This window comes from Pelophylax lessonae (assembly GCF_965119305.1).
Source record: "Pelophylax lessonae genome assembly, chromosome: 6".
NCBI classification, from domain to species: domain Eukaryota; kingdom Metazoa; phylum Chordata; class Amphibia; order Anura; family Ranidae; genus Pelophylax; species Pelophylax lessonae.
The window spans coordinates 42,457,247-42,482,581 of record NC_138773.1 but is presented as its reverse complement, the minus strand read 5'-3'; the positions used below and the strand labels follow the sequence as shown (position 1 = coordinate 42,482,581).

The 25,335-nt window shown below is 44.8% G+C and overlaps 1 protein-coding gene across 1 annotated transcript in view; it reads right to left on the bottom strand.

Moving 5' to 3' along the window:
* Positions 1-10,252: 10,252 nt before the first annotated feature.
* The window catches only part of ATXN2L (ataxin 2 like), a 49,388-nt gene continuing 34,305 nt past the window's right edge, over positions 10,253-25,335 (bottom strand). Inside the window, exons 17-24 of the mRNA XM_082261062.1 lie at positions 23,132-23,201; positions 22,846-23,021; positions 22,454-22,583; positions 21,747-21,856; positions 15,637-15,738; positions 15,347-15,556; positions 15,048-15,243; positions 10,253-10,931 (exon numbers count right to left, since the gene is read on the bottom strand). Coding sequence (XP_082117188.1) covers positions 10,882-10,931; positions 15,048-15,243; positions 15,347-15,556; positions 15,637-15,738; positions 21,747-21,856; positions 22,454-22,583; positions 22,846-23,021; positions 23,132-23,201 — 1,044 coding nt within the window. The 3' untranslated portion in view covers positions 10,253-10,881. The remainder of the gene's footprint in view (positions 10,932-15,047; positions 15,244-15,346; positions 15,557-15,636; positions 15,739-21,746; positions 21,857-22,453; positions 22,584-22,845; positions 23,022-23,131; positions 23,202-25,335) is intronic.

The following is a 25,335-nucleotide window of genomic DNA, read 5'->3' as shown; positions in this document are numbered from 1 at the left end:
AAGAAAAAGCACACACAAACAAAAAGGTGGGGGAGGGGAAGTGGAGAGGTGAATTAGTGCCCTTGTGAAAATACAAGGGCAGGCCTTCCGGCCGGAATAAAAATTCCTCTGGTCGAAGCCAAAAGGCCTTGCCCAAGAGGCAGGTGCTTAAAAAAGTGTGCGTAGGTGCAGTGACCATGGTGCCGAAAAACTCAAGGCGAGCTGCCCCTCACCAGTGAGAATTAAGGCACCCCTGGGCTGCCACCCCAGGGGCACATACACTACGGGCTTTTTCTACCCTGGCCCAATGGCCAGACCGAGTGTAGCCCTTACCTACCAGGAGGTTTAGAACATGGACAGCTTAGAGAGAGCCTGCCTTCAACTGGGGACAAGCCTTTTGCAAGGCCAGATTCAACCCAGGAGGAAAGGCCCTCCCACCGCTGGCCCAATTCCTCACCAATTACATCCAGGAGCAATACTAACCGTCTTTTCCCAGCTTTCTTGCTCCCTTCAAACTGGTAGGGGCGGACCCATTCAAATCAAAAGGCAATGGAACCATCCGGCTTTCTCTGATGTGGCTTACTTCCCAGTCCCCCGGTTGTTCCGGAGCGCCCCGGTTCATTTTGGCCCCCACCGATACTAACCATCAGGTTCCATACCAACTGATAAGAACAGATACTACACTTGATCTTAGCCAAAAGGCCGAGAAACGATAGTCAGATGACTTTGAGCAACCGAACGCTGCAGTTGTTTCTTTGTTCAGAGTAATCTCCGGGCCCGCTGAGACTTGTGGTGCACCTGAGGCAGTCTATCAAGTCTATACTTCACTGGGAGTGATCTAATGCCAACACAAGGTCTGGAATCGTTCCTTCTCCACAATCTTCCTCAGGGTCCGGTCACCTCTTCTCGTTGTGCAGCGTTTTCTGCCACACTTTTTCCTTCCCACAGACTTCCCACTGAGGTGCCTTGATACAGCACTGGGGAAGGCTATTAGTTCAGAAATTTAGGGTCTGTGTATGTACCCTCTTGCTTGAGGGTGTCAATGATGGCCTTCTGGGACAGCAGTCAGGGATCGGTTTGAGTACCCAGGATGGGGTTTTGAAGGAAGCCTCAGGAATCTTTTGCAGGTGTTTAGAGTTAATTAGTTGATTCAGATGATTAGGTTAATAGCTCGTTTAGAGAACCTTTTCATGATATGCTAATTTTTTTGATAGAAATTTTGGGTTTTCATGAGCTGTATGCCAAAATCATCAATATTAAAACAATAAAAGGCTTGCACTACTTCAGTTGTGTGTAATGAATCTAAAATATATGAAAGGGCTCTGTCACACGGGCGCTCCGTATGTCCACAAATCATCCTATTTTTTTGTGGATGATTTGCGGACATAATGTAAGTCTGTGGCATTGCGGATGTCAGCGGAATACCATCCGCTGACATCCAATTTCCTTCCTTTCAGTTCTGTTCCGTTTTTTCGAACGGAACAGAACCCTATTTTTCCTCCGTTCAAAAAACAGAAAGGAAGGAAAATCGGATGTCAGCGGTGTCATCCGCAATCCCCATAGACTTACATTAGGTCCGCATATCATCCGCAAACGGATGGGATGATATGCGGACCTACGGAGCGGATGACAGAAATGTCATCCTCTCCGCGAAAAAAAAAAAAAAAGGACCGCAGCGGAGCTTTCACACGGAAAGCCGGTGTGAAAGAGCCCAAAGTCTAATGTTTATCAGTACATTACAGAAAATAATGAACTTTATCACAATATGCTAATTTTTTGAAAAGGACCTGTATGCTGAGCACAAACGCTGTTTGTGTCAGAATATATAAAATCAATGTGGCAGCCGACGAGTACCTGCAAGAGAAACAGGATAACAAAAGAATGAAAAACAGACAAAGTACAGTAGGAAGAGTAGAAGAACATAAAAAATGACTGACACGACAACTGTTTTTGGATTTTTTTTTTTTATTGTAACACTTTTTTTTCTGTGAACTGCGATTTTCCAGCTTGGGTCTCTCAAAATGTCAATATCCATCGAACATCTTTCGAGACCCTGTGTTTGTGTGCCCTACACTATGTCATGCTGTACCCTACACTAATACTCTACTAGTGTATGGTAGCGCTCTAAACATTCCCCGATGCAGAGACCAGGTTGGTCAGGACATTTGGGACAATAATAACAGGTGTCACTCCTACATCCGCGCCTGCTACAGACACGACATCTTCTTTGTGGGTAAGTTTGGGTAGGGGTACTCGGGAGGACATGTGGAAAATGCCTCTCATGCAGCTGGCTCACTGCATCTGGAAGGGGAAGTTGGGCAGGCATGCCTCCTGGGTACAGGTAGGCTTCGATGATCGCTTCCTGGAATTCCCAGAAGGATCCAGTTCGTCCTGATGCCCTGTATAGGACAAAGGCATTCAGCATAGCCAATTGGAATAAATAAACAAGACACTTTTTTGTACCAGCATCTGACTTTACAGGCAACTAAATACGACGCCAAAAGCTGGTCGTTAAGGTCCACCCCTCCGAAGTTCTCCGAAGTTAAGGTTATATTCGTGGACACAGAGATGTTTCTCCATAACGCCAGTTGCCATAGGGATTTGGATCGTCATGTCTGCGTGAAGGGAGGACAGAACATAAACATCCCGTGTATCCCTCCACTTCACCGCAAGCAATTTGTCCGTTTTCAAGCAGGTCTCTCCCCCCGACTAAGACGGGAATTTACAGTTTGGGGAAGCCCCGGCGATTAGGTCGCCAATTTGTAATTCAGAAAGATGACTAAATTGTGGCACGCTTGTGTAAAAGTTGTCCACGTACAAATGGTACCCCTTTCCGGATAAGGGTGACACCAAGTCCCAAACTATCTTGCCACTGCTCCCTATGTAGTCTGGGCAGTTGGGGGGCTCCACAGTGCTATCTTTTCCCTCATAGACCCGGAAACTAACTGTATAACCTGTGGCCCTGCCACACAGCTTGACTCCGTATCTGGCACGCTTGCTGGGGAGGTATTGTTTCAAAGCAAGGCGGCCAAGTAAACTAATGCCCCGTACACACGTGCAGATTGTCGGCCGAAAAGCTTCGGCCGACGACCGATTGTATGTTTGTTAGTATGATGCTTCCAACAGCCGACAGCACACTTGCGGCCGAAAAGATTCTGTCGTGCAAGCATTAAAATTTTTGTATGCCGACACCAGAGCGGCCGATTGTTCGCAAGTCAATACAGAATGCGGCCGACAGACAGCAGATTTGCAAGACTGGACATGCTCAGAAAAAAAAAAAAACACAGGGAAAGTTAACCATCACATGACATCACTTCTGCAGTCCGCGGACAAAATTCGTGTGCAGTCTTTTGCACTTTTCAACAGACACGACAGCCCGGGGACAAGAGACGGCCGATCGTTCGGCCGACGATCTGCACGTGTGTACGAGGCATTAATCAGGGTCTCGTCAACCCAGACAACTTGTTCGGGCGTAAACAAGGCTGCAAACCGCTGATTGAAGTGGTCTATGAGGGACCAAATTTTGTGGAGCCGATCGTATTCAGGGTCTCCCCGAGGACGACAGATTTTATTGTTGCTTAAATGCATAAATCGCAGAATTCGCTTGTATTTCACCCTGGACATGGAGGCAGAGTACATGCGCATATGGTGAAGTGGGCTAGTGGACCAATATAGCCGCACTTCACTCTGTTTGGTTATGCCCATGTTGAGGGAAATGCCCAGAAAGATTTTAAAATCGGTAACCGTTATAGGTTTCCAGCCGAATGGTTTGGCAAGGGCCGAATTTGGGTTGGCGGCAATGAATTGTTGAGCATATAAATTTGATTGATCCACAATAGATCTGCAAAGATCTTCCGTGAAGAACAGCTCAAAAAACATTCAGAAGCGTAAAGCCCCGTACACACGTACCGATCGGCCGTCTTTTGTCCACGGGCTGTCTTGTCTGTTGAAAAGTGCAAAAGACTGCATACGAATTTTGTCGGCCAACAACAGCCGACTGCAGAAGTGATGTCACGTGATGGTTAACTTTCCTTGTCTTTTTTTCTTTTCTGAGCATGCTCAGTCTTGCAAATCTGCTGTCTGTCGGCCGAAATCTGTACTGACTGGCGAACAATCGGCCGTTCTGGTGTCGGCATACAAAAATTTTAATGCCTGCACGACAGATTTTGTTCGGCCGAAAGTGCGCTGTCTGAAGCATCATACTAACAAGCCGAAAATCGGCCGACAATCTGCACGTGTGTACGGGCCTTAAAACCAGCTGTCTCCACGTGGATGAATATTGGGGGGGGGAGTACTGGCGCTGTAGTATCAGTGGGTTGCCAATTAGGATATGCCAGCACATCAGGGAAGGCACTATGGGCCTGTTTTCGAATACGCGGTGGCTGCGGGCCACTACTTGTGCTAGCCACCGCACCAGCTTCAACTGCACTTAGGGGACTCGCCACGTCACCATGTGATACTGCAGTGCTGGTTGTACTAGGCCCAGGGTGTACTAGGCCGCTGGCGCTTGCCAGGCCACCAGGATGAGCGGCACTAGTACAGACACTTTGCTCCATACGAACACCCTGCGATTCCTGCATCTCAACTCCAGAATGGGGTCGGGTACACCTGGATCTAACAGGGACCCATCTGTCAGAGCTATCTGTCAGGGAGCCGCTGCTGTCATCAGGTTTATATACTGACCCCGATTCTGCCAGTGAGGCTTCCCCATCGCTCTCCTCTGACACAGTCAGTATACTGTAAGCCTCTGCACTACTGTACCAACGTTTTGAACATTTTACTAACACAATTTACCAGTACAGTAGTGTGACTCACAGGTAATAAAAGCACCTGGTTATCAAGGACTATTTCAACCGCTACCAAAAAAAAAAAACTAATGCTAGCAGGGATCAGGCCTGACTCCAACACAGCGGTTTTGTGTGTTGTGTTTTTTTGTAAGTGACAGTACTCTATTGATTACTACACTTGCCTGGGTGGGGTGGGCTAGACGGAGGGGTTAAACGCAGGTGCTGGCAGGAATTGGTGCTGATCGTGCAAACACCGCGTTTTGGGGACGCTAGTATAGTTCTGATCAGATAGTGATCTGTTCAAACACTATACTAGTAATAGAAGTGTATGTGCGTGCATGCGTGGTAATCAAGGGGTTATTTCTAACTATGCGCCGGGGATCTGCGCTATTTTAGACTGACGCCAACACTAGCTAATGTCACCTGTGTCACTAATAGTGATCAGAAAAAAAACTGTACACTATAAAAGTGACACTGACAGGGCAATGAAGGGGTTAACTGGGGGTTAAATCTTTATGGGGGGGGTGGCAGGAACCCCAAACCTCCTTGGGACAGAAACTAACTCGCTAGCGCTAACTCAAGTCACAATCGCACTAATACAATATACAGTACAACAGTATATTACATGTGTATTAGTGTGCAATGTGACGGGGGGGAGGGGTTAACTGATGTGATCGGGGGGGGGGGATAAGGGAGTTAAATCTTTATTGGGAGGGAGTGGCGGGTATCCTAAGTATAAAAGGAATGACCGCAAGCGCTAAACCTGGTCACAAGTCACACTTTTACCAGATATAGAAAATACTATATACTGTATAGTGTGTTGTGACAGGGGGTGTAGGGGGGATCAGGGGGTTAAATCTTTATTGGGGGGGTGGCGGGGACCCTAAACCTACTTGGGACAGTCGCTAGCGCTAACTCAAGTCACAATCGCACAAATACAAACGTTAATATACTGTTATTTCTGTATTAGTGTGTAATGCGACGGGGGGAAGGGGTTAACTGGATGTGATGGGGGGAATCAGGGGGTTAAATCTTTATTGGGAGGGGTGGCAGGTATCCTAAGTATAAAAGGAACGACCGCAAGCGCTAAACCTGGTCACAAGTCACACTTCTACGGGTATATAGAAAATGCTATAAACTGTATAAAGTGTGTTGTGACAGGGGGTGTAGGGGGGGGGATCAGGGGGTTAAAGCTTTATTGGGGGGATGGCGGTTATTTTAAGTGTAAAAGGGAGGGCCACAAGCGCTACACCTGGTCACAAATCACACTTATACGGGTATATAGGAAAATGCTATATACTGTATACAGTGTGTTGGGACGGGGGTGTAGGGGTTAACTGGGGGGGGGGGGGGAGATCAGGGGTTAAGTGTGCCTATCTAATGTGTGTATGTGTGCTTGGTGCAGTACTCTCTCCTCTCGATGAATCCAAAAAGGATTATGGGAGGGGAGAGCACATCTTTTCTGAGCCCGTGTTTACATTACAAAGGCTCAGCATGGAATCTGATTGGGCAGGACCGATCGACAGGTCCAGGCCAAAAATCATTGGCATGGACCTGATGGCTGATCAGTTCTGAACCCAATCAAACCATCTGCAGCGGTGGGAGCGCACACCAGACTGGCAGGAATGAACGATGTAGTACTACGTCACTTTGCCTGCACTGGGCTGACTGCCGCAGTTAATGTACTTGCGGCGGTCGGCAAGTGGTTAAAACACCCAAAACCAATGGACACTATTCTGTACTCCTGAATGTTTCAGCTGCCTTTGATATGGCCGACCACCCCCACAAAAAAAAATGCCAAGCCTTTAGTCTCCGTGACTAATATGCGCTAGTTCTTTCTACTTATCCAACCACACCTTTAGCGTTACTTACAACTCTACTTCCTCCACTCCTCTTCCTTTCTCTGTTGTGTCCCCAAGGTTCTGTTCTTGGACCTCTCCTATTTTCAATCTATATCTCCTGAGTCAGCTGATAGCCTGCCATGGCTTCTAACACCAGCTCTACGCAGACACCCAAATCTATTTCTCTACTCCTCAGCTCACTCCCGTCTCCTCACATATCACTAGTTTACTAGAAGATATATCAGTCTGGATGTCGCACCTCAATCTATCCAAAACCGAACTTCTAATTTTTCCTCCACCACATGCCCCTTTCCCTGATCTCAGTTGTTGCATTTTGATTTTGACAATCAGCCAATCCCTGCATGCTAAAGTCCTAGGTGCAGTCCTGGTCTCTGAACTCTCCTTTAAGCCCCACGTCCAATCACTGTTTTGCCGATTAAACCTTCACATCTAAATAAAAAAAAAAAAAAAACGCCCCTTTCAAACCAATGACGCAAGCTCTTAATTCACTCCCTGGTCCTCTTGGCTCAACTACTGCAGCTCCCTTCTTATTGGCTTACCTTTACATTGGCTTCCCCCCCTTTCAATCCATCATGAATGCTGCTGAAAGACTAATCCACCTTACCAACTGCTCAGTGCCCGCTACTCCGTCAATCCCTCCACTGGCTTCGGCTTAGCCAACAAAATAAATTCAAAATTCTAACTTACAAAGCCACACACAACTTGGCCCCCAGCTACATTAATAGCCTAGTCTCAAAATACCAACCTAATCATTCTCTTCGTTCCTCTCAAGTCCTCCTGCTCTCTAGGTCCCTTCTCACCTCCAGGACTTTTCCAGAGCCTCTCCAATCTTATAAAACTCCTTACCCCAATCTGTCCTATTCTATTCGCTTTTAGATGATCCCCGAAAACCCTCTTCAGAGAAGCCTATCCTACCCACACCTAACAACTGTATTTTCTCAACAGCTCATCCCCCACTGTTACCTTTTTTCACTTGACACTCCCTTCTAGATTGTAAGCTCCAACAAGCAGAGCCCTCCGATTCCTCGTGTATTGTATTGTCTTTCCTCATGTTGTAAAGCAGTGCACAAACTGTTGGCGCTATACAAATCCTGTATAGTAAAAATTTACTAGTTATGCGACTTCTGAAGGCAATTGGTTCCACTAGAAAATTAGGAGTAGAAAGGGGGCTGAATACAAATGCATGCCACATTTTTCAGATATCTATAAATTAAAAAAAAAAAAAAATTTGAAACACATTCATCATTTTCCTTCCACTTCACAATTGTGCTACTTTGTGTTGGTCTATCACATAAAATACATTTATGTTCTTGATTGTAACATGACAAAATGTGGAAAATTTCAAAGGGGTATGAATACCTTTTCAAGGCACTGTACAACTGTCACATGGCCAAACTATTTCCCAGCCTGTCTGCATAGAAATTGTCAGGAAGTACTTCTAGGCCTACGCTACTGGTCACATGCAAAATAACTTAAAAAAGTCTTTGGAAAACAGTAAAAATGAATAAGCCATTTAAATAGTCATACAAATCTTTAAAAATAAATCTTTGTTTTCATGGGGGAATTTCTGCCAATCACAGGATGTGTCACACACCTCCAGCCTAGGTCTTAGAATAAGGAGGTGAAGCCTCCATTACCCTACATGTAATATCTCATCCCCATTGTGTTTAGCTGGTTAGTGGGCTGTCATTTACCAGTGCCTATATGCCCATCTGTGACTATAGTCACATGGGCTGCTCAGATGTGATAGGGAGGAAATGTTCAGCATAGAAACTTACTGAAAACTGACTGTAACCACCCCACCAGGCTTACCTTTGTTTCTCGGGCTTCGAGTTTTCACCAGCTTGTTCGAGAAATGATCCAGTGGTCCAGCTGGCTGGTCACAAAGGTGATGAAAGTCTTGATCAAGGATCTTCAAACTATGGCCATCCAGTTGTTCAGCAACTACAATTCCCATCATGCCTAGTCATGTCTGTGAATGTCAGAGTATTACAATGCCTCATGGGACATGTAGTTCTGCAACAGCTGGAGGGCCGTAGTTTGAGGATCCCTGGTCTAGATGGTCTGATTGGCTCTATGGCCTTGGAGGACCAGAGTATCATGATATCACTTACAGTCCACAGTGGAAATAAACTTTAGCAAAATATTACACACATTTTTTGGTCTATTCATTTAAAAGGTAATGGAGATTTGGGGGTCTTTTTGACCCCAAATATCTTCATAAAAAGAACCTGTCACTACATCCTACTTTATTACAAGGGATGTTTGCTTTTTTTTGATCACTTATTCCTATTACAAAAAATCTAAATTCATACATAAGTCAGGAATTAAAGTGATCAAAAAAAGCAAATGCATACATAAGTCACGCACATGTAAAAAGTGATCACACCACACGAGTTATTGCCGTGAATGTTCGAGCAAGAGCAGTAATTCTTACTCTAGACCTCTAACTCCAAAACATTTAACCTGTTAAGTTTAAAACATTGCCTATACCAGGGGTCTTCAAACTATGGCCCTCCAGTTGTTCGGGAACTACAATTCCCATCATGCCTAGTCAGAATGTCAGAGTTTCACAATGCCTCAAGGGATGTGTAGTTCCGCAACAGCTGGAGGGCCGTCGTTTGAAGATCCCTGGCCTATGGGTTTGTTTTATTAAAGTACCATAGTTTGGCACCATTCCACAACTGTGCCCAATTTTAAAAGCATAAAATGTTTGGTATCTTATTTACTAGGTGTAATATCTTCCATACTATACAAAAATATGTTGTATATTACGTTTTAATTCATTAAAATCTCCCCCCACCAAAAAATTTGGATTTGAAAAACCGCTGCACAAATACAGTGTGACAAATTGCAACGAACGCCATTTTCTAGGGTCTCTGCTAAAAAAAATAATTCTATATAGAAATGTTTAGGGGGGGTCGTAAGTAATCTGCAAGTTTAAATCTGTATTTTTTGCTAAAGTAGCAGAAAAGGCCTGGTCTTCAAGTAGTTTGGTTCCATTTAAAATGCAAATAATTAAATTTAAACTGCCACCTGCCTTTTGAAACTTGCTAGATCTAAAGCTCAGAGATCAAAGCAGCACAAAGAGCCAATCAGTTGTGCTAACATGGAACATGCTGATAATAGGCATGTGAGCGTCAGATAAGTGAATCAGTCTTCTGCTGCTTCTTCTTTCACCATTCAGTCACAGGCTGGGGGAGAAGCAAAGCCTTCCATTGTAACTCAACTTCAGCAGAGAATAATCAGGTCTTCTTTCCTGCCTGTGCTGTGTGGCAGAGCTGTGTTAATTGCAGGACTGTAGGGGCAATTCTTTGGACACGCAAGTAGAAAGCATTACAGTACTGTACATCAATCAGTACAGTTTCAACTCGCTAATCAGGAATGCAGCACTACATGATATTCCAGGAAGTTCCGTGGTCCTGTAACGCAAACCGTGCCAAGCACCAGCTTTTCTCAACAATGATGCCATGCAGCAGCCCTGCTCAGTGCACTGGATCACCAGATCATCACCTTAATGTGGGACAGCTTTGATCACATAATCATCAAGTCATACTGACAAAGTACAACCCTTTATAGTTTTCTCCAAAAAAAAATTAATCCACAATTTCTGCTTTAGTTTAAAACTTTATTTTTTGTTTTTGGCTTTTTTAGTTTTTTTAAAGTTTTTTTTTCAGTTTTTTTTTTTTTTTTTAAATAGTTTATTCAATAAAAAGTAAAAGTAGTCCATCACTCTGTTCAAGTTAAAGATGGAAAAGGGTTATGGAGGGAGAAGGGGTGGGAGATGAAGGTGGACTCTGCCTTGAAAACTGCCCAAATCTATTTATAAATAAAAATAAAACCTCGGTTTCTGTTCCAGTCTCTGAAAAGGGGGGGCTGGCTCCTCCCCTGCAGAGCAGACCGAAAAAAAAACAAAACCTAAAAACACACATTCTCCTTTTATGGTGTCGGTAGGGGGACACCCTGCCTCCAGCTGTTAGCTCCACCCCCAAGAGAGTCTTCCACATGGCTGCACGGCTCCCTTGTGTCTCGGATAACCCTGGCAGGGCGTGAGTGAAAGGTCCCATGATGCTGCGCCCGTGGAAGCCCTCAGATCCATTGGCTCAGGAAGTCTGCGCGGGGCCTAAGCGGGGGTCCCCGGATTCTGCCTCAGCCAGTTTTTCCTGGACGGTGCGGACAGGGGAAAGGCCAGAGGCAGGACTGGCTGCGGGTTATGACTGTGTGGAGGTTGGAATCACAGCTCTGGAAAAAGCTCAATTGCCGGGTGGGTGGAATGGGAGCTGCTGGGACGGATGGGACTGAACTGAAAAGGAGAAACAGAGAAAAAGAGTGTTAAAAATCAAAAACCACACAAGAAAAAAAATTAAATAAAAACAAGAAATGAAAGGATTAGATTTGGAACATGTCTCATGTTCCAGCACCCTTCCCACCCCAACTTCCTCTCCCTGGGACAGCAGGTGCAGCATCCTATGCCCAATGTCACAATTTAAAAAAAAAAAAAAAGAAAAGAAAAAAAGAACGCCAGTGTGGGGCTCCGCCCACACAGCCGTGTCATTTGCCTCATGCACTCAATTCCTGTATCATTGCCTACAAGTGCTGTCAGCTATTGTGGCTGAGGATATGTAGTGCTCAATTAAACTGCAAGGGCACCCTCAGGCCCCGTTCACATACAAGCGACGCTACTTCCCGGGGCGACCTCCGAGGTCGCGGCGCGCTGAGCGGCCGGCACGGACTTCATAACATTGAAGTCTATGACGGTCACTCCGGGTCGCCCCAAAGAAGCTCCGGACCCTTTTTCTAAGTCGGAGCGACTTGTGTCGCTCCTATTAGAACGGGTCAGCAGCTTCCCTATGGAAGGCGACCTGACCAGGTCGCCTTAGTGTGAACGGGGACTCAGTCTATTGATTTTCCTGCTCTCATGTAACTGCCTGCCTATATTGGAGGTATAGGCAAACCTCTATACTGAGAATCTGCTGATCACAGGTGCAACGCTCTGCAGGCTTCCTAGAGAAAAAAAAAAAAATCACATTACCTGCCAAAAAAGTTTTTTATTTTTTCAAAAAAAGGTGAATTTTTGCCCCCCCCCCCATGGCATTACACCATGCAAAATCTATGGGCCACAAGGTCCTCACACTAAAGGGTGTAAACCATTGCACAATATCTAGCTAGCAGCAAGATGCCCGTTGCACAATATCTAGCTAGCAGCAAGATACCCGTTGCACAATATCTAGCTAGCAGCAAGATACCCGTTGCACAATATCTAGCTAGCAGCAAGATACTGTGTAAAAAGTGTTTAGGCATCGCTTACTACACGCAGCTGAGATGCTTACAGTACAGTTACTCAAAATAACTGAAGGCCTAGGTAATCCAGTGCCGGCACCACTACCTACATATATTTACACCTCCCCTTGGCCATGAATTTACAGCACACATGGCCAGGTCTATTTACGTGTTGTGTGTATAAAGGATTGCACAAACGTTTACATGTGCACTGCATAAAACAAAATCAAAATTGCGGCTGCAGATTTTTCTGATTTTAGCTAAAGGCTATGGACCAAAACTGAATGAGCTCATAGAATACAGTTCTGCTGCGTTCAGATCCCTGTAAAATTACATAGTATGAATCTGAATGCAGATTATACACCCGGCAAGTATGGACCCTTAAAACAGCTACATGAGTAGGGGCAGAAAACCAGTTTGGAGCCAAGTTAGGCTGGCCATAGACTATTCAAATCTTGGCCGGTTCAGCAGGGGCCATCCGAGAATTTAACTACGTATGGGCAGGCTGAATGACTTGCTGGTTTTTTCAGGCAATCATTGCCAGCAGCTATATCCGCTACCAATCACTGTTCTCCAAACCAGGAAGGACAGCTCCCCCCACCGAGAAAACCCATAGCTCTGCAGGATTCAACACTGTTGGTGGTGGAATCAGGCAATTTTCAACTAGTGGTTGCAGAAAAGAAAAAAAAAAAAAAAAAAAAAAAAAAAATCGCACACAGTCTAGAGTCAGCTTTATACTGGATGTCCCCAGCTTAAGTTTGGACTGCCTGGAATCTTGAAAACTTTATTGAAAAATTGAGATGTATAGGTACAGCCTTTGGGCATTCCCCAGCTAATTCACAGAACACCTAATATAGAACCAAAAAAATAAAAAAAAAAGGGGGGGGAGAGAAGAAACACACCTTCCATACACCTCGCTCTGTCATTCTCTTATAAAATCACTTCAAGGGTTGATGAATTATAAGAAGATTCCTGTTCCCTCTCAACCATCAGGATATTGTATCGGAAGATTATTACCTTGTATTTAGAATCCTACCTGAACAAATGTAATGTGAGTCCCTGCAGAGGAATAAATTTGTTCATATCATAAACTGAACCTTATCAGGGGGAAATTAATTCAGCCTGTGGACTCCTGATCTGTTGTACACTCCGAATCTGTCCACAAGTGCCAGACCTTCCCAAATTTCCTAGGGCAACCCCGGGACAAATAAGTAGCTTTGTATAGGGGTACAACCTTATTGATTAAACGCTTCCTGAAGGGCAGGTTAGGGACGGTGTCTGATTTCCACTTGAGCACCATCACCTTCTTGGCATAAGAAACCCAAGAGAGTACTGCCTGGAATGTTCAAAGTGACACTTTTTAAAGAGCCACCAAACCCCAACCTTCACTACACCACTCCCAACAATTTCACTACACCCGCCAAATAGCAACAGGAGCCCAAAATACATTGCAAGGTTAAAACCCAGCCATGAACTGCTCAGGCACTGCTTCCTAGGTCATATGCTCACATCACAAAGCAGTTCTTTCCTGAAGGTGCCAAAATAGTAGGTGGGGGATGAAGGTAAATATAAGCGAGTGAAAGATTGACCTTACAAAAGAACATCAAGTCTTGCCATAGCAGTAGGCTTTATGGTTTTGTGCTGGGAGGACACTACATCGCACGCCCCTAGCACAGTGACCGAGCCGTCACCAACTTAAGGTAACGGTCCCTGTTTACACATGGGAATCGGTAGGATGGGCTCCTGGGATGTGGTAAACAATTAAATGATTGGAAAAGCACAGTAAACGTTGAGACAAAAAGGTCATGGGTCCAGATCTAAAGCCTCGTACACATGCATCGATTATTGGCCGGGAATTTTTGGCCAACGTCCTATTGGCCAATTTTCGGCTTGTTAGTATGATGCTTCCGACAACCAACTTTTCAGCCGAAAAAAATCTGGTGTGCAGGCTATAAAATTTTTGTTGGCCGTCAACACAATGGCCGATTTTCCGTCAGTCAGTACAGATTTCGGCAGACAAAAATCTGATGAGCAAGACTGGGCATGCTCAGAAGAAAAAAAACACACGGAAAGTAAACCATCACATGACATCACTTCTGAAGTACCGTATATACTCGAGTATAAGCCGAGTTTTTCAGCACTTTGTGCTGAAAACGTCCCCTCGGCTTATACTCGAGTCAAGAGAAAAAAAAAAAAGTCCCTGGCCGCTCCGACGTGCTTAAGCTTTAAAAATGGCGCCGGACGGCGCATACATGTCATTTCGCACGCGCCACTGTCGCTCGGGAGAGGCCGGGAATAGCCGAAAGTATAAGAGCGGCGGCGGCGCGTGCGCAATGACGCGTCAGTGCCGGGCGGCACCGTTTTTAAAATTAAGGAGCCTCGGGAACAGGCAAGTGAAACTGCTGCACTACCTGCCATTATGCAGGGCTGCGGGCATACTACAAGGGATGCAGTGCTGCGGGCATGGTCCACCTGTACCATGCTCACAGCACTGCATCTCCTGCAGTATGCCAGTCACCCTGCATTCTCCTGCACCATGCCAGCCACCCTGCATTCTCCTGCACCATGCCAGCCACCCTGCATTCTCCTGCACCATGCCAGCCACCCTGCATTCTCACCCTAGGCTTATACTTGAGTCAATCATTTTTCCCATCTTTTTGTGGTAAAAGTAGGGGCCTCGGCTTATACTCGGGTCGGCTTATACTCGAGTATATACGGTAGATTTTTGTTGGCAGAGAAAATTTGTGTGCAATCTAGGCACATTCCAACCAACAAAACACCACTCTGGACAAAAGTCGGACGATCGGTCGGCCGATAATCGTTGCGTGTGTACGAGGCATAGGTTTGGCACCCCCACCTGCACCCATACAAGCAGCTTTAGGCACATTTATTGCCCAGCTCAATATAGGGTATTTTACCTGTTACAGAACTTTAATTTATACAATACACAAATTTTGTATTAGGCTTAAACTGATTGTGAAAGATCCCTTTGTAAAAACAATCAATTCAGTTTAAAAGAAATGAAAGGCAAAAGATTTTTGCATAAATATAAAAAACTATTTCCCCTGTTAAGGTGATGACATTCTCAAATTACTACTGGGTGAAATGTAAAGGAATATGTCCCATAAGTTGAACTCACCTTGATGATGTGATATATAGGTGTATGGAGAAGGTGTGGACACACCTGTCTGTTGGACGCCACCCTGTGGGGGAGCAGCATGCGTCTGTGAGGGGTGAAGGAGCATGACCTGTGTAGGATGAGGGGCTCCAGGATGTTGTGGATGAGGGCCTCCAGGGTGAGGAGGGGCTCCAGTTAATCCGCTCTGTACGTGAGCCTTGGGGGAGAGGGGGGAAAACAAACCAATCAAGAATCAAGGTTTCATTTACAAAGCCAATGCAGAAAAAGGCGATAAAGTCTTATGATAGGAAGCCACTTACCTGTGCCACGTGAGACATGTTGGTGAAGCTATGCTGAAGCTGTTGATGGGCGTGGATTGCATACACCGCCTGCTGGGTGTAGCTGCTCTGCGGGGACTGGGCGTTGGGTCCAGGTGTCAGGGAGGGTGGGGTCGCCGTTAGGGTTGCCGTGTGATAGAGATTTTGCTGGGGCTGGCCACTACCTAGATGAGGAGGCTGGCCACCTTGGTGCTGGAGAGAATATGACACCGATTAAAGTACTGTACAGTAATCAATCCATAAAATCATTTCATTATGCTGTTCATATTTACATGTACACACTCCTCCTCACTCTCCAAGTAAGGCATTTCTCCTCTTCTATCTTCCATACTATTGGGGCTGTACTGCTGTATATACATTGTACTATACAGGCTCTACAAGGCAGAATTCACACATTAGCTGGGTCGTTATAAATGTAGGACTATGGTCAATATTAGAACTATAAAAACCCAAAAGAGCTGTCATTTGCTTAACATAGTATTATGAAAATTGTTGCAAGCAAGGCTATGAACTTATCTTACATCCTAGAGGTAAGAAAAAAAAAAAAATAACACACTAAGTGGGTGATAATACAGCTTTCTCTCTACATAAATGGCTGGGATGTCGCCCTGTGCGTCACACCCTTACAGCCAGAACTACAGCGATATGTGTTTGTCACAGTGGGTGCGGTTACAAACATTAAAGTGTTACTAAACCCCACAACAGTAAAACCAGTCGGAATATGCAGTAAAGCATGCTTGTTATACTCACTGTGGAACCTAAGGGGTTAATCCTGCACATTGTGTAAAAAGGCTGTTTGATCCTATCTTCTCTGATCCTCCCCTTCTTCCACAGTCCCCAATCCATCTCCTGATAAGACACAGCCTTTGGAGTCACTCTGCACATGCTCAGTTTGGTGTATATTGCTAGAGTTTTTTTTTTTTCTTGGGAGGGTGCATGTGATCAGCACAGGGCCAATCAGCACTGTCCAGACAGAGGGTCAGGGGTCCTGCAGCCTCATAGGACAGTCAATAGTATGAAAACGCCTCCTACAAGCTTTAACCAGACACTGATAGAAGTCACAAGACTGCTAAATACTGCTGATGAGAAAAGTTATTTAGCAGTTTATATTTACTAAATATTTGCATTTCCATTTACTGTAGGAAACCAGATATAGTGAATGCAGGCTCCTGGGTTTAGTAACACTTTAATAGTATGGCATAATAAGTCAATAGATTGCCACATCTGTGTCACTGTGGGCATTATGGGAGATTCAGCAGCTCTCCAAAATAATGTGCTAGTTCTGCATAACGCCTCCAATGGTCACTGGGGATTCTGCAGCAAAAGTGTACCAGGATAAGGAACTACATTTATCTATATAGGAGGTAAAAAGCATTTTTAGGCCTTGTTCAAACAGGTGTACTATAGCCCAGTGGTCCTCAACCCTGGCCCTCAGGGCCCACTAACAGGCCAGGTTTGCAAGATAACTGAAATACATCACAGGTGATATCATTTGCTGCTCAGTGATTGCAGTACTCTAGTCTGCATCTCCAAGGTAATACTTAAAATCTGGCCTGTTAGTGGGCCCTGAGGACCGGAGTTGAGGACCACTGCTGTAGCCTATACGAGGGGGGCTACGATTGCCCACATAGGGATGTACAGGCGTTTGTGCTTACGTGTTCCGGCAGTACCATTCATTTCAACTTGGATGCAGGTGCTGCATTGACAGCTTACAGTTGCGCACTGCCTGCATTGGAGGGGCCTCACCCTCACGGCTGTCATATTGGTAGCAGTGGCTGTGTGTGCGTCCCAACTTAAATGAATGGGACTGCCTGCACTGGGAAGCACGGAACAGCTGTGGGCAAACATTGGCCTTAAACGGCTATTGCACACTTGTGTGACCGAGCCCTTGTACTGAAAAAGCATTACCTATGGAACATTCATTGGGCTTCCTGCCAGCTTTGTAAATGGGACACTTATTGCCTTTAGTTGCACATTAAGGGCTTGTTTACACCATGTCTATGGAGCTATGTATTTAATGCACATGTATGGAGTCAACAGGGCACCATTTTTTTTTTTTAACAAATTCTCAGTATATAACTGCTGTATAAACATTTTATTGCCCACAGAACCAATCTCCCCTTTAGGCTTTCTACACGGAGCTTCAGTGTAAAAGAAAGTGTGTACAGCAAGCTTTTATAAAGCATTTTCAAACCCTGCAGCCAGCGTTATTGAAGGCTTTAACCACTTTGCCACCGAGTACCGTAGTACTACTGCGGCAAAGTGGCTCGTTATCGTCTGACGACGTAGACCTACGTCGTTAGACACTCCCCTTGTGGGCGGCGCTCGCGCGCCAGAGGCTCGCTCCCGCTGTATTCAGTCACAGCGGGAGTCGGGCCAGGGGAGGAGCAGCGGCAATCGCCGCTGCTCTGCCCCGATCGTCCGGGATCTAGTGTGGAGATCCGCCCGCCTGTGTAAACACAAGCGGGCGGATCTCCCAAGTGACAGGGAGTGACAGATCGGAGTGTTCAGCATAGCTGGACACTCCGATCTGTCCCTGGCTCACAGTCACCCCCCCCCCCCCACACGTCAGTAAGCACCAGGCATACATTAACCCCTACCTCTCCAATAAAATTAACCCCTTCCCTGCCAGTGTCATTTTTACAGTAACAGTGCATATATATAGCACTGATTACTGCAGTAATGTCACTGGTACCCCAAAAGTGTCAAAAATGTCAGTCAAGGGTCCGATCTGTCCGCCGCAATGTCGCAGTCCCGAAAAAAAAAAAAAAAAAATGGCAGAAATCTTTCCCTTTGTTAGTAAACGCAATAACTTTTGCGCAAACCAATCAAAATACGCTTATTGTGAATTTTTTTACCAAACATAGGTAGCAGAAAACAAATTTGCCAAAAATTTAAAAAATTTTTTATTTTTACATTTTTTTGGGGGGAATTTCATATAAAAAAAATGTGAAAAATATTGTTATTTTTTCAAAATTTACGCTCTTTTTTTATAGCGCAAAAGGTAAAAAAAAAAAAAAAAAAAAAAAAAAAAAAAAAAAAAAAAAAAAAAAAAAAATCGCACAGGTGATCAAATACCACCAAAAGAAAGCTCTGTTTGTGGGAAAAAAAGGACGCAAATTTCGTTTGGGTATGGCGTCCCACGACCGCGCAATTGTCAGTTCAAGTCGCACAGCGCCGAATCGCAAAAAGTGTCCCAGACGTAAGACAGCAAAATGCTCTAGTGGTAAAGTGGTTAAAGTAGAAATGCACCGATAACAATTGGTAATAAATCGGCAATCACCCAAATGCTCCCGATAAAAAATAATTTGCGGTGCAATTTTCCCCACTGCACGTGTGTGTGTGTGTGTGTGTGTGTGTGTGTGTGTGTGTGTGTGTGTGTGTGTGTGTGTGTGTGTGTGTGTGTGTGTGTGTGTGTGTGTGTGTGTGTGTGTGTGTGTGTGTGTGTGTGTGTGTGTGTGTGTGTGTGTGTGTGTGTGTGTGTGTGTGTGTGTGTGTAGGGATTAAAGTGCCATCTAGTGTGAAATTTAAAAAATTATTATAACTCAGGAGTACATATCTGGCTGCATGCAAAATAATCTACATAGGTGCCACGGTCCCACCGATGGTAGCAAATAAAGGCCACTGGAGAGAGGCGATCCAACCCCAAGCTTCCTCCCGAGACCCAGAGGGTCCTGGAACTTCTCCAGCAGCCCTGATCTGCTACCATAGGCAGACCAAGACACCCATGTAGATTATGCATGTGGCCAGATATGCACCAAGATCTAACATTTTTTAAACTGCCCACTAGATGGTGCTTCAATCCTTGTATACACGTGCGAGCAGCGATTTTTGATGTATTTACACAAATCGCAATGCAAAGTATTGGTACTTCGTATCGGTGAGTTCTTGACTGAAAGCAATCGGTAGCCTTAGAAGAAGAAAAAAAATGTATCGGTGCAATCTCCCACTTAGCTTTTTTTTTTATTAAGGTGCAATTATATTTAAAAGCAACCCAATGCTCCAGTTTGAGAGCCTTCAACACAAGTGCTAGGCATTCAAGTGAAGGTAAGTTTTCCAACTTATTCTAATCAAAAGATCAACTTCTGTTCAGAGGAGGCGGCCCATATACGGGTCAAAAATACAGATGGTCCTTGCTGATCATTGATCAGTGCATGGCCAGCTTTAGAGGCAAAGTGCATTTTTGGGAAACGAGCCGGTACTTTTCTGTACGGGGGGCAGCTGTATTGCAGATTTACTGCATGCGTTTTTCCTAAATACGCTGAAGCACTTTAGTAGCTTATTTAGGTTGGCACACGAGTTCGGATTTGTGTTTTTTGCCATCAAGATATTCTGTACTAAAGAACAGTGTGGCTTCCAATGACAAACTGATCAACATTCAGTCTACTACTTCCAAATTTCCAATGCAACCTTGTATATACAGTATTTCATTATCCACTATTGTTACATAAGAAAGTAGTGACAAAATTTTTTTATATGGAATAGACCGCAAATTGCATTGTTAAGGATTAACCATATTCTGTCATTTACTGAACCAAACATACTAAATTAGAAGGTACAATCTGGCCGAATGCAGGATCTCTGTTGAATGTTTAAAGCAGAGATCTCCATACTGCAGCCCGAGAGCCAGATGTGGCCCTTTGCTTGCCTTTATCCGGCCCTCAGGGCACTATTCCTCACACTGACACCAACAAGGGGGCATTATTTTCTCCACTGATACCAATGATGGGATCCTATTCCTCCTACTAACAGAGGCACAACTCTTCCTCCTACTGACCACCAACCCTGATGCCATATTTATTCTCAATGATGCAGGGCCCGGGACATTTTCTGCCCCCCCCCCCCCCCCCAGCCACAATCCGGCCCTCCTAAAGTCTGAAGGACAACAAACTGGATCTTTTGTTTGAAAAGTTTGGGCCCTTTCACACGGGCGCTCCGTATGTCCGCAAATCATCCTATTTTTTTGCGGATGATTTGCGGACATAATGTAAGTCTATGGCATTGCGGATGTCAGCGGAATACCATCCGCTGACATCCGATTTTCCTCCTTTCAGTTCTGTTCTCTGGAACGGAACAGAACCCCATTTTTCCTCCGTTCAAAAAACGGAAAGGGAGGAAAATCTGATGTCAGCGGTGTCATCCACTGACATCCGCAATCCCCATAGACTTACATTATGTCCGCATATCATCCGCAAACGGATGGGATGATATGCGGGCACACGGAGTGGATGACAAAAAGGTCATCCGCTCAGTGAAAAAAAAAGTCCCGCAGCGGAGCTTTCACACGGAGCAGCCGTGTGAAAGAGCCCTTTGGAGAACCCTGGTTTAAAGGGTAGGATGATCAAAATTGATTGAAAGCTTTGAAGATGCTTAGTTAAAAAACAGAAACCTTGCTGTACACACACTTTTATACAAGCTGAAGCCAAGGTATACAAGGCTTTAGGGTTACCCTCATACGCAGCTACAATCCTAAAACTGCACAGACAAGGAACTGCATACAACATTCTAGCAATCATGTAAGTTTATGAAAGGTCAGGGAAAAAAACAAAGCAGTTTAACAGATTGTTGGAGAGATGGGATATAAATAGGTGTGTACATAAATGTCCCTGTTACAGTCATACATCTGTAAGCTGTGCAACACATCAAGGTGCCTCTGAAGTGTGTGGTCCCAGTCTAACAGGGGGGGGGGGGGGGCCAAAACAAGGGATAAAACAAAGTAAATGCACCCAATATCTCCTTAAAAGACAACCTTGCAGGAGGGGGGGGGGGGGTAAGCAGCCGCTGCAGCACAGTTTGAAAATGCTAGCTGTCTGGCCATCATGATTGTACTCTAGCGTCAAAGCTCTTTGTTAAACAAGCAAGCAGCAAATAGTGTGAACTCCTGATATGCAAAAGTATTGCTCACTTGACAGCTAAAAGCTAGGAAGCCAAATACTTGTTTTAGGCCAAAGTACATACACAGGAAAGATTTTCCTCTATAGAAATTAGCAGCTCTGTTAACTTCTCTTAATTCTAAACCAGAGATGTAGACAGTTTATGGAGTCATAAGGGGAGATTTATAAAAAGTGGAGTGTGCAAAATCTGTTGCAGCTCTGCATAGAAAGCAATCAGCTTCCAGGTTTTATTGTCAAAAGCTTAAACAAGCTAACGTTAGAAGAAAATTGGCTACCATGCTTAGATGAACCAGATTGAATGATCCAGTTTTAGTGAATCTCCCTTAGTTTCTTCCCTACCACATCAATAACAGTGAGGCAACCTTCAGCATTGGCAAATAAGGGTTTATAACATCCCAATGTGTATGTTCAAGTTATTAAGAAACTACATATATACTAAACATGGAAAGAGTCAGTAACACATTCAGACATGCCATAATGAGACTCACCTGCACAGGGCTGGGATTGGCGTGCTGAGACTGCTGCTGGCTCTGGGTAGGGGTGCTGGCTGGCTGTGGGTGTAGCTGAGCTGCATGATGGGAGTAGGACTGGACTGCAGCTGTAAAATAAGCAAAAACGTTAATGCGTAAAAAAGGTAAGGCAGTTAATCTGCAGGCTCATTTAAAAGTTGAGGGTTAAGCCTTGTACACACGCATCGATAGGTGGCCGTGAATTTTCAACCTACGTCCGATCGGCCGATTGTCGGCTTGTTAGTATGATGCTTTCGACAACCGACTCCGACTTTTCAGCCGAAAAAAATCTGGTGTGCAGGCTATAAAATTTTTGTTGGCAGTCAACAGAACGGCCGATTTTCTGTCAGTCAGTACAGATTTCGGCATACAAAAATCTGATGAGCAAGACTGGGCATGCTCAGAGAAGAAAAAACACACGGAAAGTAAACCAGCACATGAAATCACTTCTGAAGTTAATTTTTGTTGGCCGAGAAAATTCGTGTGCAGTCTAGACACATTTCAACCAACACTGGACAAAAGTCGGCCGATCGGTCGGCCGATAATCGTTGCGCGTGTACGAGGCTTAAGGGACAAAGCGAATTAGGTTCCAAAAGGAAGTTACTTTGATAGGTAGCTACAGCACTTTTCTCTTTATGGAATAAGAGTTCATGGAGTGTTACCTTCCACAAGTGGACAAGACTTACCATAGAGGGTTTGGGGGGTTGGCTGCTCTGTGGGTTGGTATTGTGGGTTAGAAGAGGAGACTAAGGCCGAGGGGTGGTTTCCAGATGTCAGCATACGTGGGTTACCTTGAAGCATCTGTGCAAACACAGGCTGAAAGCAAAATAAGCAGTCACAAGGTAAAGTACTGGAAACAAAGCAAAACTAATACTTAACATGCAAAACAAGAGCCCAAGTGGCAGACGGAGAAGATTCCATCATGGAGGACTGGGGTGGATAGAAATAGCACTGGTCGCCCACAAAGAAGTTACATAAAATCCACTACAATGGCGAGGATGGTAAAAGCTATTATAAGGATGAGTTTTTTTTTGTTTAACATTTCTACCGCTTAGCCATTCTTACTTCCTATACCCACCTGTGATGCATAATGAGCCATGGGCTGCATCATTGTTGGCTGCCCTGGGAACTGTTGAGGGCTGTACGAGATGTAGGAGGAGTATGGTGTTGCTGCTACCAGGGGGGGGCCAGCAGCCGCTGCGGCCTGCATGATGGGCGGTGCTGTATTTTGCTGCTCAGCTCGTTGAGTAGGGCCTACGAGGCAGGGAATGGTTCATTTAGAAAATGTCATACAATTACCACTCTAGTGTTCCCATATCTATGCACATAAAGTGAAGCAGAATCTGTAGGGGTTGAGGTTTTACCTTTTGCTCTGTATTTGCCCTGCTGACCTGGCACAGAGTTGGAAACTGGGTACTGGTACATCTGAGGAGCCTGGGGGAAAAAAAAAAAATATCCATATGAAGAGATTAGACACTACCTGCTATGTTTAACAACTTCCATACTGGGTCTATTCTGGCACTCCTCTCATACATGTAAAAAGCTTTTGCTAGAAATTTAGTTCGCCAAACATGTTTTTTTAGCAGAAACCCTATGGAATAAAATGGCAGTCCATGCAACTTGTCACAGTATTTGTGCAGCAATTTTTCAAATTTTTTTTTTGGGGGGGGGGGGGGGGGGGCAGGGAGACACTTAACAGTCCAATTTGTTGTTTTATATACGGTGAAAGATGTTACGCTTTAAAATTTCACACGCTCGCTGAAGGGTGCTGTTTCGGTACCTAAAAACTCCATAGGCAAGGCTTTAAAAATTTTTACAGGTTACCAGTTTAGAGTTAGAGGAGGTCTTGAGCTAGAATTGTTCTCGCTCTAACGTGCGCAGCCTTACATGTGGTTTGAACGCCATGTACATGTGTGGGTGCGACATATGTATATGTTCGCTTCTGTGTGCCAACATGCGGGGGGACGCTTACATTTTGTATGATTTTTACACTATTTTTTTTAAATACATTTTTGATCACTTAATCCCATTACAAAAAAAGTAACCATGCCCTCGCACCCCCTGTAAAAATAATCAAGCAGCTGAATTGCCGTTATGATTGTTCTTACAGTGCAGGGAATCTCCAGCTGATAAACTGGATTTTTGTACTTACCGTAAAATACATTTCTCTTAGATGGACACAGAGCTCCATAAATCATAACCACTGGGTTACATAGTAGGTGAGGTTGAATAAAGACAATAGTCCATCCAGTTCAACCTGTGTAGGTGTGTGTGGCTGTAATCATCTCGCATACCCCTGAATGTTCTGATCCTTGAGATGTACGTCTAGAAGTCTTTTGAAAGCCACCATATTACCTGCAGAAACCACCTCTTGTGGTAGAGAATTCCACAATTTTGTAGCCCTAACAGTAAAGAACCCCCAAGTTAGCTGAGGTTAAAACGCTTCTCCTCTAATCGCATTGTATGCCCCCCGAGTCCTCATGCAATCCCTGCTACTGAACAGCTTTTCTTCTAAGCCTAGATCCCCATTGAGATATTTAAAAATTGCTATCATGTCCCCCCTCAAGCGTCTCTTCTCCAGGGAGAATAAATCAAGCGATTGCAGACGCTCCTCATAATCAAGGTCCTCCAATCCCCTAATTAGTTTAGTTGCCCTTCTCTGGACTCTCTCCAGCTCCAACACATCCCTTCTGAGGACTGGCGACCAGAACTGGACAGAATACTCCAGATGCGGTCAGACCAGTGTTTTATAAAGTGGAAGGATTATAGTCTTATCTCTGGAATACATCCCTTTCTTTATGCATGCTAATATTCTGCTGGCTTTGGCAGCTGCCGCTTGACATTGCATGCTGTTGCCTAGTCTATCATCCACCAATACTCCCAGATCCTTCTCCATTTTTGATTCTCCCAGGGGTTCCCCTCCTAACGTTATATTGCCTCCTCCAGGAGCAGGACTAGGCAGAACCCCCGGCTACGCCCATTGGCCATCCTCAGCTTGATATACAACACCCTCTCTGCTCTAGGTAATCTGTTCAGTAGCAAGCAGTATTAGAAGTACCAGAACTCCATAGATGGGTGGGTGCTGTGTTCATCGAACTCAGAGAAATGGATCTTGCAGTAATTACAAAAATCCAATTTTCCCTTTCATTCCACAGACACAGCGATCCATAATTCCTAACTAGTGGGTGCGACATCCAAGAGCAGTGCCAAAAGAAAAATTAGGGGTGGGGAAATAACCGAATGCTAAACATAAGAGCCCTAACCGGGCCACAGGAACCCAGTCTGAAAAAGTTTAAAGAAAAACACCCCTTAAGAAGTAACAGCCCCTCTTAAACAGCAGCCTGCAAAACTTTGCATCCAAAAGAAGCATCTGCAGATGCCAAAGTATCTCCCCTATAGAATTATGTGAAGGTATGCACCGATGACCAAGTAGCCACCTAGAAAACTTGCAATATTAATGCCGGATGACAGAAGGCCCAAGAAGCACTCACCCAAGTGGAAGGTGCCATGATAAGGAGGGGAGGAACCCGACCTTTAATAGAATAGGCCTCAGTCACCGTCTGTCTGA